General features: G+C 37.0%; 1 protein-coding gene across 1 annotated transcript; it reads left to right on the forward strand.

Annotated features, from left to right (window-relative positions):
- The first annotated feature begins 1580 nt into the window (after positions 1-1580).
- Positions 1581-5648, forward strand: LOC113143102 (olfactory receptor 1F1-like). Its single transcript, XM_026328568.1, has 3 exons — positions 1581-2238; positions 4350-4439; positions 5605-5648. The coding sequence occupies exons 1-3, from the start codon at positions 1581-1583 to the stop codon at positions 5646-5648; spliced, it is 792 nt and encodes a 263-aa protein (XP_026184353.1).
- Positions 5649-17192: the final 11544 nt, after the last annotated feature.

The following is a 17192-nucleotide window of genomic DNA, read 5'->3' on the forward strand; positions in this document are numbered from 1 at the left end:
ACTAAAATTACAAAAAATGTTTTGACATGCTTTGGTTGTTATAAGACTTTTAACCCTTAGGGCAAAGGCAAGTTTCTGTCATTGCAATGTAATTGCGGTAATTCTTACTGCATTTCTGGTTATTTTGACTTTTTTAAAATCATATCTAGTTGAAGTTTAATTTTCATTGGGACCATAAAAGGTACAGCTGAATGAATGGCCCGAGATATTTATTCACATGACCCTCTCACAATAACTTTATAGGACTAGTGCATTTAAACCTGCAATACATGAATTTATTTCCAAGTCTACGCAACTGTAACTTATTAGTCCAGGTTAAACAGTTTCTTATTTATAAATTCAGCAGGTAAAGAAAAATGTGATTATTCATTTTAACATTACTCTGGTCATTTGACACATCATTAAAATGTAGACACATGATTGCAGTCTGTAAGATGTCTTGTGTGGCTAACAAAGAATAGACCCAGGGGAACAGATGCTGCCTGTATTTTGCAGACATGTAGAGGAGGGCTGTTTCTCATGGCAGCCACCTCTCTCAACAAAGTTAAAACTTGACTGAACTTTTAACACCAGATTTTGAGAGACAAGCTCATTTCAGTGTATCAGCACTGTGTTGTAGAAATTAGTGCTTAAACTACTGACTGAGCTCCTAGTTGTCTGCCTGAACCTTTGTTTGTGCTTGCACAGCAGCAATCTCAGGTCCTGTATGGGGGGCATACTTCTTGACTGGTGTATCACCCAGGGGCATCCTGCATATTTCTGGTTCTCGTGGGCTATCATGGGTTGAAACACAGACTTTTTTGCAGCTTTCCTTGCCTTGCCTCAGCACAACAGTTCATGTTGGACTCCAGCAGCTTGACACTGCATTTTGTGTGTATCTTCTCAGTATTATCCCTCCTGGTCACAGCTAATCTAGTTATCTAGTATGCACATTTGAACTTGTTCATCTATTGGTTTGTTTCCATTCAAATGTGCTTATGGTTTCTAGGTTCTGGTCTTCCCAGAGCAGGAGTGAGAAGTTTCTGTTACCTCTCTCCAGACTTTCGTACAACAGTTTTTTCTTCATACATCTAGAATATCTGGCACCCAGATCACTTAAGAGTTTTTGGGGCACAGCTCACTGACCCAGTTACCAAATCTACCAAACTATATTTGTTGTGTATTTGTGATTAATCTTTATTCGAATCACTGCAAGCAACTTCACACACTGTCACATTGGCATGTGGTATGAAATTATTGATTTAGGATGCTAAAACAGAAAGCTAATTGAAAGGTCACTCAGTGAAAGGCAGAATCAAATAGAGATTTGTGCTTTAGCAGATTACATGACTGCAGACAGTCAGATGGTCTGTCTGTTGCTGAGTAACTAACAAACAATAGACACAAGGGAACAGACAGGGACCTTATTTGACAGAAATGTAGAGGATGGCTGCTCCTCTTTGTAGCCACCTCTCACAACAAAGTTAAAGCTTGACAGAGCTGGTCACCAGAAAGAGACAGACAAGCTCACTGCCATCTACCTAAAATGACACAGTGCTAACACTTAGAGGACAACACCTCTTTCTGTGGACAATTTTACTATGGAATTATTCAACTCAGCTCTTGGAAAAAACATCACTTTTGTGCATCCTTTATATTTCATAATAAGTGGTCTTTCTGGCATGCCAAATATAAGACATTACTATGTCTTTCTCTTCTTGGTGTATATTGTGTCAGTGGTGGCAAACACAACTGTGATGGCTGTAATATGCTTGGATCATAATCTGAGAACTCCAAAATATGTGGCAGTTTTTAATTTAGCACTTGTGGACCTGATTGGTATCTGTGCTTTGGTGCCTAAAGTTCTTGACATATTTCTGTTTAACCATCCTTACATATCATACAACGACTGCTTAACATTCTTTTTCTTTTGCTACACCTGCCTTTGTATGCAGTCATTTAATCTGGTTGTACTTGCCTATGACAGACTAATAGCTATCACCTTCCCACTGCACTATCAGGTGAAAGTGACCCACAGGTTCATGTTTTCTTTGACTGCCTTTTTTTGGATGTTTGCTGTAATTGCCGTACTCATTGCAGTTGGACTTCTCACAAGACTTTCCTTCTGTGAATCTGTGGTTATCAACAGCTATTTCTGTGATCATGGCCAGATATACCGACTTTCATGCAATGACCATTTCCCCAATTATGTCCTTAGTTGTTTATACCCAGTTCTTATTTATTGGCTTCCACTAGCCTTTATCTTGTTAAGCTATGTGTATATTGTCTTTACGTTGGCTAAAGTGGCTACAGTTCAGCAAGGACTTAAATCCTTTAAAACCTGCATAGGTCATCTTTCATTAGTAGCAATCTATTTCATCCCACTATTAATCACATGTACCTTGATGGAAAAAATCCATCCAAATGCCAGGATCATAAATTTGTCTATGACCTCTGTCTTCCCTCCTATGTTGAACCCAGTTATTTATGTTTTGCAGACACAAGAAATAAAAGAATCTGTGAAAAGGTTATTAAAAATCAGAGGGAAAGCTAAAATAGCAGTGAAGACATAATGTATTTGTTTATGCTACATACTTTTTCGTTTGGTGTTTAATATTTAGCTAGATGGGCACTGTAAATGATAAAAATCTATTTTACTTCTGTTTAAGATCTATTTTAACATCACAGTGGTTGTGTATGAAATGTTTAAAAAAATCATATGATCATAAAAATATTTAAACTGATCTTCTGTAACAAGTATTTTTCAGAACTCAGAAATAGGTTTATTGCCAAATAAGTGAGGGATTCACATTATAAGGAATTTGTTTTGGTGAGATGGTGCATACATAGAGCATGGACATGACAAGTAACATAAAATATATTATGTGTCCTTAATAAGCAGCATAGATAAAATAAAATATAGTAAGGTGCAGTGAAATTAAAAAAATACTTTTAAATCCTACTTTTTAATACCTGCCAATAATGTCCTCTAATTTTGTAAGGTAAGATGGTTTCTGCTGTGTAATAAAAAAACATTCTGGATTTTAGTGGAAAAGTGAAATATATTTTAGTAGGACTGTATTTATTTAAATACAGACATTAGCAGTTGTTAAGTTCTTCCACAAAACTATCTCTGTCCTTTTGTCCTATTGCTTTGGACCCTAGTGTATTTGTAAGAGTCCTTCCTCACCCTGAACAGGGGCTGCTGTTCCTACTATAAGCTCCAAGAGATTGTTGTTGCACAATGTGACAAAGCTCTCTTTTATCCTCTATGTTCATAATATGTCTTTCTGGCAATCCAAATATATAAGATAGATATGTTTTTAGATCATAATCTGAGAGCTTGAAAATTTGTAGCAATTTTTTTTTTTTTTTCTTTCAAGCACATTAACCTTGATGGAAAAGATACTGTACATCCAGTTACCAGGATCAGGAATTTGTCTGTGATTTTCCAAGTAGAATCCAATTGTTTATATTTTCCAAACACAAGAAATAAATTAATCAGTGAAAAAATTATTAAAAATTAGAGGGAAAGCCCGTCAAACACACTTTCTCTTTTCAATAAATCGCTCACTGTAAATGATAATAATCCATTTTCCATCTCTTAAAAACATTTTAACATCACACAATGGTCTACCATTTGTGTATGAAATATAAAAAAAACATTATTAACAACCTTCAGCAATTCAAGTCACACCCTGTGCTGTGGCACAAGGCCATTAGCCATTGCTATGCTGCGGTGGAGACGTATGAACTGTTGACTGAGGCTGATGGATGGAGTATACAGTGGGTACGGAAAGTATTCAGACCCCTTTAAATTTTTCAGTCTTTGTGTCATTGCAGCCATTTACCAAAATCAAAAAATTATTTCTCATTAATGTACACTCAGCACCCCATCTTGACAGAAAAAACCAGAAATGTAGAAATTTTTGCAAATTTATTAAAAAAGAAAAACTGTGGTTACCTCTAGTTGAGATATGAAGAAAAAATGTTATGATATAAGCTTTGCAATAGGCAATATACTGAAAATAACATTAGGTAGCCTGCTGAGCCCTCTGAGACCAAGAAAAAGGCATTCAAAAGTTTTAGACACTTTAGTTGTAAATTTACATAAGGCACTGTAGTCAGTAAGATGATTGTCTGTTGCTAAGTTCATTGCGAACAATAAACAGGGAGCAGACAAATGTAGGGTATGGCTGTTTCTCTTGGTAGCTACCTCTCACAACAAACTTAAAGCTTGACAGGAGACAAGCTCACTGCCATCTACATAAAATGACAGGGCTGATACACTGCAGAAGACCATTTTTTTTCATATAAATCACTGTGTTGTGGACAGTTGTATATTATTATTATTATAATATTATTATATATTATTTTGGGAACTTACTGTTTAATTGCTCATGCTTTGTCAAAAATTTCCACAAGACGAGAAAGAGTGAAGGCCTTTAAAACCTGCACAGGTCACCTGTCATTAGTGGCTATCTATTTCCTTCCTATCATATATGTATATTGCTGTGGAAGCACAATACATTTGAAGAAGTTGTAAAAACTCAAAGAGGAATCCAAAATTGCAACAAGTGGGTAAAATATAGTAAGATTTTATTTCATGCTTGACAGGTAATTAGTTATTGACAATAATTTAAAATGTTGTATTACCATTTCAAATAGGGGAAGTGTATAATAGGTTCTCTTTTTTATCGTTCATTGCAATGGGTGGTATTTTCTGGTGATTATGCAATAATGACAGCATATTTATGAATACTATATTCAATTTCTGCTCATAAATCCCTCTAAATTACATATTGAAACTCTGATGAAACGTTTTTTCACCGATGCTACTGAAAAAAAAAACAGTGAGTGAAATTATGTTGGTGATAACCGAGGGGGCCAAGAAGATGCTATTTTAAAGTGATACCTAAATGAATTTTTGATGGATGGATACAGATTTGATTTTATGTTTCTGAGGTGCTTAAGACTACAAACACATCAGAGGCCTTAATACTCAATGCATTCAGCTCTTGTGTGTGTCCCTAAACTGCCAAGCATGCACAGATTTAAACGAAATGTGAACCACGTGTGTACAAGAATAACATCATCATTATGTGTGCAACAGACTAATCACCTAATTACTTTAAAAACTGTTTGGTGATTGTATGTTCCTTCCAGCTTGGTGTGATCAAAAACTTCTAAATAACTAATTTCTTAGAAAACAAATTTCAAACCTAATTTCGCCACTGACCACAGTTGCTGCTGTTGTTCTCCTCTGTTGATTGTTACCACTCTGAGGTGCAGACATTGAATGATCACAACTGGCAACATGGTTGAGATGTTAAAGTCAACACACTTTCTGATCTGACGGTTCTGACAGGATGAATCCAGGACCACAGAAATGGACGAGATCTGATTTTTTTTTTTTTTTAAAAGCAATCTCACTTTGATAAAAGCTCCCAGCTATTCTTGAAGTTAGATAGATTAGGTTGTGCTGCTCACCTCATTGTGGTCTCACATTTCATATTTGTAGCACTGGCATTAATCATTCTAGGCAAACAGCTTATCATTTAACTCTTACAGCCACTGGCTCTAACTAATTGTCTCATATTTTTTTGTGTTTATTTCTCTCCTCAGAATACACACAGTCTCATGCAAATGTAACCAACCTTCATCAATAAAGCTTTTCCTAAATAAAGAATTATTCAGTATCCCAGTGCCAATGGTGGTGACTGCATCAACGTGGTGACGTAAACATTAAGGGTGTTGCATGTTGAAGTATATCAGTATCTAATTCATGATCATGTGACACAGCTACTTACACTGTTATTGTTCCATAATGAAAGGAAAGATATAAATGTCAGGTCTCTCACAGTACAACTCACTTCAGAAAACTGCACACTAGATACTTTTTGAGGTGCATTTGGTCCCCATTAGTCATGCTTTATTATTTCATTGTATTTATTATACATTATATTATTTTCTCAATTTTGATACAGTAAAAGAGATGATGGGTCCAGAAGAGAAAGCTGCTACTATATCTAATGTCACATTTGTTCGCCCTGTGAATTTCTACATTAGTGGGTTTTTGAATGTTCCTTATGGTCAGTATTTCTATATCTTCCTGTGTTTTGTCTATATCATTATTGTTGTTGGGAATGTTCTCCTTCTCTCAGTGATTTTCCTGGTCAAGACTCTTCATACTCCTAAATACATGATTGTGTTCAACCTGGCTTTGACAGATTTGTGTGGGAGCACTGCTCTCATCCCAAAAGTCTTAAACACATTTTTGTTCGACAACAGATACATTGTCTATGAGGCTTGTTTAAGTTATATGTTCTTTGTTGGGTTCTTTGCAAGTGTGCAGTCATGGACACTTGTCACTATGGCATATGACAGATTTATAGCAATTTGCTTCCCTTTAAGGTACCATAGTATTGTGACTAAACCAGCTATTGCTGCAATGCTGCTGTTAGTGTGGGTTGTTTTATTGATTGTAATATCATGCTTGGTTGGGCTACTTGATCGTCTCTCCTTCTGTGGATCTTTGGTGATACAAAGCTTTTTCTGTGATCATGGACCAACATATCGTCTGGCCTGTAGTGACACGTCTTTAAATAAGATCATGATATATGTTACTTTAACAATAATTGATTGTATTCCTCTTATATTGATAGTACTGACATATATTTGTATTGCCATAGCACTGAGCAGGATTGCATCACATAAAGAAAGAGTCAAAGCATTGAAAACTTGTACTTCTCACCTGATTCTTGTGGCTATTTTTTTCTTACCATTTCTGGGCACCAACATAGCTGCAATGACCTCCTCCCTCCATCCTAATGCCAGGATCATAAACTCTACTTTAACACACACCATACCAGCCTTCGTAAATCCTATTATATACTCTTTAAAGACAGAAGAAGTGCTGGACTCTTTCAAGAAACTTTGTAAAAACAAAAGGTTGAACAAAATAACCTTAACAAAAAAGGTGACCTCTTTGTTACTGCGGCATTGATATATCAAACTGTGGTAAAACAGTATAATTGTGTCTGTATACAGTACATTTTTGCTTTTAATTTCTTATTAGCAAGCACTACAGTTTTACATTAAAATATTTGTTTTGTATTATTTTGAAATTATATGGCAGTGGCCATATAAAGTTCATTATCACTGGTAAAGTTCATTATGACATTTGTGTGATGTGTTTTGCAAAATGAAATCAAGGATATGACTATATCTTGGCTGTATATTGCTTGATATATACCATTGTTACGGCCCCTGAGGTGCCGTTTGACATTCTCTAGGTAATTCCCTGAAAGTTGGCTGATGACGTATGAGGTGCGGCAGCTGAGCCAACCAATCACTTCGCCCGGTATATAAAGACCGGAAAAGCTTTACTCAGGCGTGAGCTGGGATTTTACGTGAACAGTTCACCTACTCGTAAAACCTTTTGATTGTGTGTCTTGCCTTAAACTTAGACATGAGGTTCAGATTCAGACCTGTTAGTCATAGCGTACTTGTGAGTACTTGTTGTTTGCACGTTGGTTAATTGGGGTGGTGTCCTTTGTGTTCCGTTCTGATTGTTTTATTGTTTAGTCTTTTGTATATTTGCAAATGGTCTTGTTGTTATTCCACTCTCACTGTTAGAATAAATGTCACACAACAGAAAATTCACCCCGTGAGCCGTTCTATCTGTCTTCTCTCATCCACTTCCCTTTCCCTTTAACATTATGTGAAGTCCCACTCGGGCTGGGACGTAACAACCATATTTGGGTAAAAGATAAATTATTTCCTCCTGCTTTATAATATTACACAATGGAATGTAAAAAAATTACAACATATTAAATCTAATGCATACAGTACAGAATTTTGTCAATATACCGTATTTGAACCCCTTGGAATGAAGTTTGCTTTTTTTTCATTAATTGACTATTGATTAAGGCTAGTTTTATGGCAGCCCTGAGAGCTCACTGCACTACAACTTAAGAAAACACTTGCAAGGAAAGGCAAGTTTATTTGTATAGCAAATGTCTTTCATAGTGCTTTGCAGAAATGAGACAAGGTAAAAGAATGTAGGCAAAAAAAGTATGTAGGCAAAAAGTAAAATAAAAAAAACAGCAAATAGTATACAAAATTAACTTGAAATAACATTACAGGAGAATGAGTGCAGATAAAACGCTTTCAGTTGTCACATGCACAGATAAAAAGAAATGTTTTTAGCTTAGAGTTAAACATTTTCCGAAATGAAGCTTGTCTAACATCATCAGGAAGACTATTCTAGATTTTAGCTGCATAAAACTGAATTGCTGCTTCCCACTGTTTAGTCTGGACTCGGGCACGAGCCAAACGTTTGTCCCTGATGTTTCCAGAGTTCGAGATGGTTCATGTGGCACCAACATGCCAGAGATGTACTGTGGTGCTAAGCAATGAAGAGACTTGTACACAAGTAGTGTTGTTTTAAAGTCTATTCTCTGAGCAATATATTGTTGTGTATCAACTGGCGTAAAGGAAACATGTAAAGATTGAACAATAGGAGTCCCAAGATGGTCTACAGGTTAGGACAGTACCAGGTGAGTACCAGAGATGCCTGTGCAGTCCTCTAACCTTTGTAACAGGATCACATTGTCCACTGTGTCAAAAGCAGCACCCTGATCCAACAGTGCTATGACAGAGACTCTATCAGCATCGGTGTGCAGATGAACGAGGCCAGTCTCAGTGCTGTGATGGGGCCTAAAACCGAAAATTGACGTTCTGAAAATTATCAAAGCAGTTGTGTGGCAGGAGAAAATCAGTAAGTTGTTGATATACACCTTTTTCAAGGACTTTACCTAAAAACGTCAAGTTTGATATGGGCTGATAGTTGTTCACTACTGTGGCATCAAGCCTGCTCTTCTTCAGGTGAGGCTTGATGACAGCAATTTTCAAGGCCCTTAGACATGTCCCAGACTGTAATGAGTTATTAACTAAAGGAGTGAGTTGTGGTAACAAACTGTTTAGTACTGATTTCAGAAATTTAATGGGTAAAACATTGAGGCAGCAGATGGATGAGCACAGATGGGAGATGGTCTTTTCAACTGTTTTGTCATTGACAGGTGTAAAATGTGTCATTGAACACACACACAACTTTTGCTTATAAATGTCATAATGAACTTTACCAGGCAAAAACATTTTACCAGACAAAACACTGTCTTCTCTGATTGGAGCATAATACACATCAGTAGTAACAGCCATTGCAGCAACCCTACCTCTACATACTGAGAGACTCCATGTGGGGCCTCTGGCCACAGTAGAGAAACTACAATAGGCACAAAAGAGGAGGCATCGTGCTCTGTCTGACAGAAACAAGTCATCAGGAAGAGATAACGAGAGGAGCTTGGTCTACATAAGAGAACACTGGACTTAAACACAGAGGGGTAGGTCTCTAAATGAACTGCTGTGTTGAAAACAGTCAAAGATTGACAAGGCGTCTTCAGATGGAGTTTTTTAACTCAGCTCTTGGGCAAAATATCACTTTTGTACGTCCTACATATTTCATAATAGGTGGTTTTATTGGCATACCTAATATTAAGTATTACTATGTCTCTCTGTTTTTTATGTATGTTGTTTCAGTGCTTGGAAACACAGCTGTGATTACTGTAATAATTCTGGACTATAATCTGAGAAGTCCTAAATATGTAGCAGTTTTTAATTTAGCATTTGCAGACTTGTTGAGTAGCTCTGCTTTGGTGCCAAAGGTTCTTGACATCTTTCTGTTTGACCATCCCTACATCCCATATAATGACTGCTTGACATTTATGTTTTTCTACCATACCTGATCTTCGATTCAGGCTCTTAACCTGGTTGCACTGGCCTATGACAGACTGATAGCTATTATCTTCCCACTGCATTATCAATCCATGGTGACCCACAGGTTCATGTTTTCTTTGATTGCCTCTTTTTGGCTCTTTGCTATTACAATTACACTTATTGCAGCAGGTCTTCTCACAAGACTTTCCTTCTGTAATTCTGTGATAATTAACAGTTATTTCTGTGACCATGGTCTAGTAAATCGGCTTGGCTGCAATGATATTACCTCGAGCCGTGTAGTTGGTGTTTTGGCATCAGTTCTTTTACTTGGGCTTCCTTTGGCATTTATTTTGGGAACTTACTGTTTCATTGCTTATGCTTTGTCAAAGATTTCCACAAGACGAGAAAGAGTGAAGGCATTTAAAACCTGCACAGGTCACCTGTCATTAGTGGCTATCTATTTCCTTCCTATCATATATGTATATTGCTTTGCAAGCACAATACATCCAAATGCCAGGATCATCATCATGTCTCTGAGTGCTGTCATCCCCCCCATGTTGAACCCAATCATTTATGTTTTTCAGACACAAGAAAACAAAGCATCTTTGAAGAAGTTGTGTAAACTCAAAGAGGAATCCAAAATTGCAACAATTAGTTAAAATATATTGAGCCTTTTTTCATAGTTATTGACAATGAAATGTGCAGGTAGAGTTAGTTATTGACAATAATTTTAAATGTTTTATTACCATCACACAAATAGTTTGTTGTGTTTTATTGCTCTTTTGTACAATAAACTTAACTAATTGCAGACTTGTTACATTAATTGCTTTTAATGAAACATTAAGATGAAAAAACACCAGTCAATAGAGCTTTAAAAAACACCAAGATAAACAGTGAAACTTTAGTCAAAATGTTTTGGTGATGTTTGAAGATGTGTGTTGCAGGCTTGTGCAAAGACTTCCTTATATAAAAGGATGCCTGCATTGTGTTGTTATGGATAGTGAATCATAATGTGAGATTTACATACTTTTTATAAAAAATGTATCAAAATAAATGGTTTGAAATATTGTACAAAATTAATTCACAAAACTATTGCTATTACTTGCCTCTACCAAAATTTCCTAATGTGATAAAACAAACTTAACATACATGTGAGAAGTATAAATGATATTTCTCACAGTAAAATGCATTTTAGGAAACTACACAATTGACAACAGTTCCCATCAGTCAATTGTTTGATCCCAAGTTATTTAGTTCAAATGTAGTAAAAATAATAATGTTGACAGAAGAGAAAGCTACCATTTCTAATCTCACATTTATGCATCCTGCAAGAAATTAATTTCAGTGGATTTTCCAACATCCCTCGTGTTACATATTTTTATATCTTCCTGTGTTTTGTCTATATCATGACTGTTGTTGGGAATGTTCTCCTTCTCTCAGTGATTTACCTCGTCAAGACTCTTCATACCTGTGATGGCTGTATCTACAGTTTGGTTTATAATTTACTTTATTTCAGGACAGCCTTGTTTGCAAGATGAAGCGCGCACATTTAGTTAGCATTGGTTTTTCTTTTGTCTATTTGTTAATTTATGTTTTCTTGTCTTTGAGTTACCTGTTTTCTTCCTGGTTTGGCAAAAGACGTTGCTGAGGTGGAGCCTGAATTTGTGCAGAGGCCAACAAAGAGGACCAGACCACTGACTGGAAAACCAGAGGGGGGAAGGATGAAGTCCTTGGTCTAAAGCATAGGTCACTAACAGGCGGACCGCGGTCCGGGTGCGGACCCACAAGCCGCCCCATACGGACCCGGACCTACAGCCAAAACAGAAGATTGTTATTTAAAACCTAACGGGGAGCTTCTATTTCCACCGGCACAGCTTTTTTAGACTTTACAGTAGTGGAAACGCACAGACCAATTGCATGCGAGTTGAGCCATCCCACGTGATACCACTCAGCCAATCAATTCTGTGCATCCCAGGCGGTAAACATGACTCTACAGTGTAAACAGCGCTAGAGGCAAGTCACACATGAAAACAGTGTTGACAACTTAGGGACTTTGTCGCTATATTTAGTGAGTATTCAGACCCCTCTAACGACACATTTTTTTAAAAAAGCGACTAACGACAAATCTGGCAACTTTTTCTGGTGTTACTGGAGACTTTTGGAGACTCTGATGTGTTTGTACTGCACCGTTCTTACACTTCTCAATTTGCCGCAGTAAGACGGCAAATCACCTGCAGCCGCGAGCCCCTCCCCCGTCCCAAAGCCTTCACAGGCGGCCCAGTCCTCTCGCAGCAGTCCCTCCCTCCCAGCTGCAGTCACAGCAGGAAGTGTTCACGCCTCCGCGTCCCGACTGCAAATGATGCATGGCATAATAAAAAAATTAAATAAAAAAAGTAAAATGTTCTTTGTCTAAAATAAATCACTGCATTTGACTCAAACAGCCTCAGTCATTTACAGCAAGGCAAATGCATTTATTTCTGAGAACTTATTAACTGCAGGCCGTCATGCTACATTATATGGAACAGTACAAATATTTTGAGTGTCCCTTATTCTGTCCCTTATTTTTTATAAAGAATCACAATTGTCTCTTACTTTCCATTTCTGAAGTTGGCAAAAGCGTCCATCACAATTACAGCATGTGCCATGGACATTATGCACATTACGCGATGACATCATTCAGCGACTTCTAGCGACTTTTAGGACAGCCAATAGCTACTTTCCTTACTGACGAGTTGGCAACACTGCATGAAAAGACAGTATAAAGAAAAAGAAAGAGAGCGATACATGTAGAAAACAAAGGGAGAGAAACTGTAAAGTGAGACGGAGAAAGAGAGAGAACTTAGTTAATGAGAGAACATTATACATATCTACAGCCATACATATATGTTCAGTTGTGTGTTACATGACAATAAATATTGTCAGAAAGTTTTTGAATTGTACTGAATTCATTTGATTTGACAGTCAGGTATTGATTACATGCAGATGTTGATAAAACTACTAGGCTACTTAAATACAATCACACTAACTAGTTAGACATTATGATCTTCCGGACCTTTGCTTCAAGAAATTTTCTCCAACTGGACCTCTTTAAATTTTAGTTGAATACCCCTGGTCTAAAGATTTGGTTTCTTTTGTGAAGTTTCATTTAGGTATAATGTAGTTGTTTGTTTCGTTTAATTAATTGTAAAGTGACAGACTTGTAAGTTTAGTTATAAGTATGTGTAATTTAGTTAATTATGTTTTGTCTTGTAAATCCCCCTCGTTTCAGTTGGCCTGATCAGCCAGTATATAAGTTCCTTTAGGTGTTTAGTTAGAGAGGCAGTCTTGTTCTTTGTTCAGTCAGCTCAGTTTACATTTAGGTTAAACTTTTTTGTTTGAGTTAAGTTCTGTTCAGTTGACCTTTTTATGGGCCCAGAACTTTGCTTACTTTTTTTCAAATTTGTTGTATTTTTGTACATTTGGAGAAAATAAATCCCTTTTCTTGTTTAAGAATCTACCTGTGACTCGTTTGTCAGCCAGTCGGTCCCTCACAATACCCCTGAATACATGATTGTGTTCAACCTGGCTTTGACAGATTTGTGTGGGAGCACTGCTCCCATCCCAAAAGTCTTACACATTTTTGTTTGACAACAGGATACATTGTCTATGAGGCTTGTTTATGTCAAATATTTTTTGTTATGGTTTTTGCAAACATAACTAGTAATATATAATACAATTTGAAAGTAACTTGCCCAAAACTGTACTTAAACAACACTGAAGTAAATGCAAGACTGGGATTGGAGCCAGTCAACATTTAAGGGCTCCAACCAGGGCTGGGTCTTTGTGCGTGGTCAGTACATAATATGAAGCAGCTGTGTCATACATTGAGTTTTATAGTGTGAAACACCAATTTTTGGACAGAAACCACTTGAATGTTACTTTTTATTGATCTGTTTTGGGAATGCTACTGAAAATTCCTCACAGGAAGCAAACATTGGCAAAAACAATCCACGGAAGAAGCCTCACATGAACCACATGGCAGTAACATGCTAACTACGCTAACAACAGACTTGGCACCGTGTACAACAGCTATTCTTTTCTGCCATAGATGGCGTGAGCAATAAAATGGACGAGAGATTTAACTCCCTTGAGGTGTCCTTTCAAGCCAACCAGACCACCCTGACAGAACATGCTGCCCATCTTTCAGCATTGCAATAAATAGGCTGCGAACATGACGGTAGGCTAACCCATCTTGAGCAACAAGTGAAGCAGCTGAAAGCTGCTAACATGGCTACAGGATAAAGTCACCGGTCTTGAGGCACGATCCAGATGCCAAAATATAATAAGCCTGCTAGAGAACATTGAAGGTGGCCGGCCAGCTGAGTTCATTGCTACTTTTGTTCATAATCTGCTGGAAAAATAACACTTTTCAATCCTACAGAAGTTGTTCATGCACACAGACTAGGCTAGGATGGCAGCTGGCTAGTCGACCTTGTGTTTTCATAGGCAGGATAAATCGCTATCATGCTAATAACGCCACAGGAGGACATCTTGAGAGAGGACCAGTTACTATCAAGATTGAATCCTGGCAAATACTACTTTTTAAGTGTTGTGGCAGTGCCATTGCTGATAATTATAAACACTTACTCAGGTAACAATATTCTTTTGCACACCCCTAATTTATAGGGAGAGGATGGCAAAACAGGCTGAGGCATGACAACAGACATAACGTGAACCACATTCACGTTTTTACCTAATTATTTTTGTTAGTAACCACTCATTACTTCCCCATGCATATGAAAAACAGGTGTTCTATTAGATTTCATGTATATTTGGAGGGGACGCTAGTTACTGGTTGACAGCGTATTCACACTTTAGTATATGATTAGCTAAGTGTTGGAATTATCCCCTTAGTAGTTTGTCTGGTTTGTTTTCTACTCCTTAGTGTCAGGGGATAATACTGTGTAGAGGGGTGACCATGGTAAGTTGGAATGTTTGGGGTTTAGGACACTCCATTAAACAGGCTAAGGTATTTGCTCATCTAAAAATCAGTTTTCTGATGTGGTCTTCCTACAGAAAACGCCTGTTAAACCATCTGAACAAGTGCGCTTATGCTGCAGGTGGGCAGGACACATATTTCGGTCACCATCTCAATCACCGTTTTAGTTGTCACCTTGGGTGGCTAATCTCTATGCTAAAGTTTAGATTTTAAAAAGATAAAAGTTAAAAAGATTTTAACTTCTAGATAGGTTAAATAAATACATTTAATCTCCTTCGTTTTTAACACTAGAAGAGTGGTAAACATCATGATGCACAAATGTGTATCAGTTTCATTACAAACCATTTGATGTTTGGATACGGAAAAAGCTTTTGACCAAGCGGAGTGAAGATATCTCTTTAAGATACTAGAGAAATTTGGTCTGAGTGACTCCTTGTGTCATGAACACAGCTGTCCCATCTTAGTCCCACTGCCTCCATCGTCACAAATCAGGAAAGTCACACCCCTGGTGTGTGAGCCACTGGTAATCAGTATAAGGCAACATTCATTGATTAAAACCATAACTATAGGTGTAGATCAACCAATGACATTACCATTTTTCTGTCCAATCCTGAACAATCTATTCCGCATCCACTTCCATCCATCCATTTTCTATACCTGCTTAGTCCTTAACCAGAGTCATGGGGATGATATTTAAATTTAATTTTAGGGAGAAACTAAATGAATTAAAAGGGAATATTGAAAAATGGAGAACGCTGCTTCTGTCTTTGAGAGGCTGGGTAAATACAATTAAAATGGCTTCTTTCAAAATATTCCCAACTATATTTCAAAGTCCTATTTTAAACTAATAGACTCTACCATTACCATTCATCTGGGCATATAAGGCACACAGAATTTCAAAACAATATCTTCAAAAATCAAATGTATATGGAGGCTTGGGCCTACCATGTTTTTTACATTACTACTGTGAACAGTGATGCTGGATATGTACTAACATTGTAAGCCTCAATGGGTGTATGTATGTTTTTGTTTAATGTTTGTATACATTATGTATATTTTCATTTATTGTTTTTATTTATATTTATTTATACTTAAGCTATCTAATAGAACTGTATTACTTGCCAATTGTATTTTGATTGGTTACATTATTGTCTGTCTTTCATGTCTTTTTGGTTTATGTCTTGTCCACATGTTAAAAAGTTCAAAATGCATAAAAATAAAACACAAAAAACAAACATACAACAAAACATAGGGCTGTGGCTTGATGGAGCATCCATAGTTGCAATTGTTCCTGCAGAATGGCACATGTCCAAGTGTGACAAGGGTTTTGACAGCCGTCACCTTAAAAACAAAATGTGTTTGATTTGTGTATTCTTGGCTACCGTAGAAACATAGCGGTGCAACATGGCTGCTTCCATGAAAGGAGACCCACTCCCTATGGAGATTTAAAAGATCAGGAAATGCAAAAGTTGGTGTTTTCAGGAGTGACAATATATTTATGAATACTACATTGCATTTCCGCTAACAGATTACACTAAATATTACCCATTGGAAGTTTAATGAAACTGAACTGAAATAGTATCATTTCATGGTACTAACTCTAGTCATAAGCCTGATGAAGTGATGCCATGGTAACAAAAGTTCAGTACAGTGATGTCAAACTGAGACAACTGAACATTATCAGTGTCTAATTCATGATCATGTGACACAGCTTCCTGCTATTCTGCTCATGATGACAGAAGAAAAGTATAAATGATAGGTCTCTCACTGTACATCTCACTTTAGGGAACGGCAAACTTGATATTGTGGTGAGTTGAGTTTGGTTACAGCCATTCATCTCAGTCAGCTGTGTTATCTCTTATTATAAATTGTATTTGCTACTTTTACATTTAGTCAAAGTGATAATGGTCCCAAAAGTGAAAGCTGCTACCATATCTAATGTCACATTTGTTCGTCCTGCAAAATTTTATTTCAGTGGATTTTCCAACATCCCTCATATTACATATTTTTTAATCTTCCTGTGTTTTGCCTATATCATGACTGTTGTTGGGAATGTCTTCCTTATGTCAGTGATTTACCTGGTCAAGACTCTTCATACTCCGAATACATGATTGTGTTCAACCTGGCTTTGACAGATTTGTGTGGGAGCACTGCTCTCATCCCAAAACTATTTGAAACATTTTTGTTTGACAGGAGCGACATTGTCTATGAAGCTTGTTTAAGTTGTATGTTCTTCGTCATGTTCTTTATAGATGTGCAGTCATGGACACTTGTCACTATGGCATATGACAGATTTATAGCATTTTGCTTCTCTTTAATTCAGTTCAATTGAATTCAAATCACAATACAATCATCTCAAGGCACTTTACAAAAAAACCCAACAAATCTCCTATGAGCAAGCACTTGGTGACAGTGGAGAGGAAAAACTCCCTTTAACGGAAGAAAAATCTCCAGCAGA

The sequence above is a fragment of the Mastacembelus armatus genome, chromosome 14 (assembly GCF_900324485.2).
Source record: "Mastacembelus armatus chromosome 14, fMasArm1.2, whole genome shotgun sequence".
Lineage (NCBI taxonomy): Eukaryota > Metazoa > Chordata > Actinopteri > Synbranchiformes > Mastacembelidae > Mastacembelus > Mastacembelus armatus.

Coding starts and splice junctions, on each gene's coding strand:
- LOC113143102 (XM_026328568.1), top strand. CDS start 1,581: ATGGAATTATTCAACTCAGCTCTTGGAAAAAACATCACTTTTGTGCAT. Junction 2,239..4,349: donor TTATTGGCTTCCACTAGCCT/TTATCTTGTTAA, acceptor TATTATTATATA/TTATTTTGGGAACTTACTGT. Junction 4,440..5,604: donor GGCCTTTAAAACCTGCACAG/GTCACCTGTCAT, acceptor TTCTCTCCTCAG/AATACACACAGTCTCATGCA.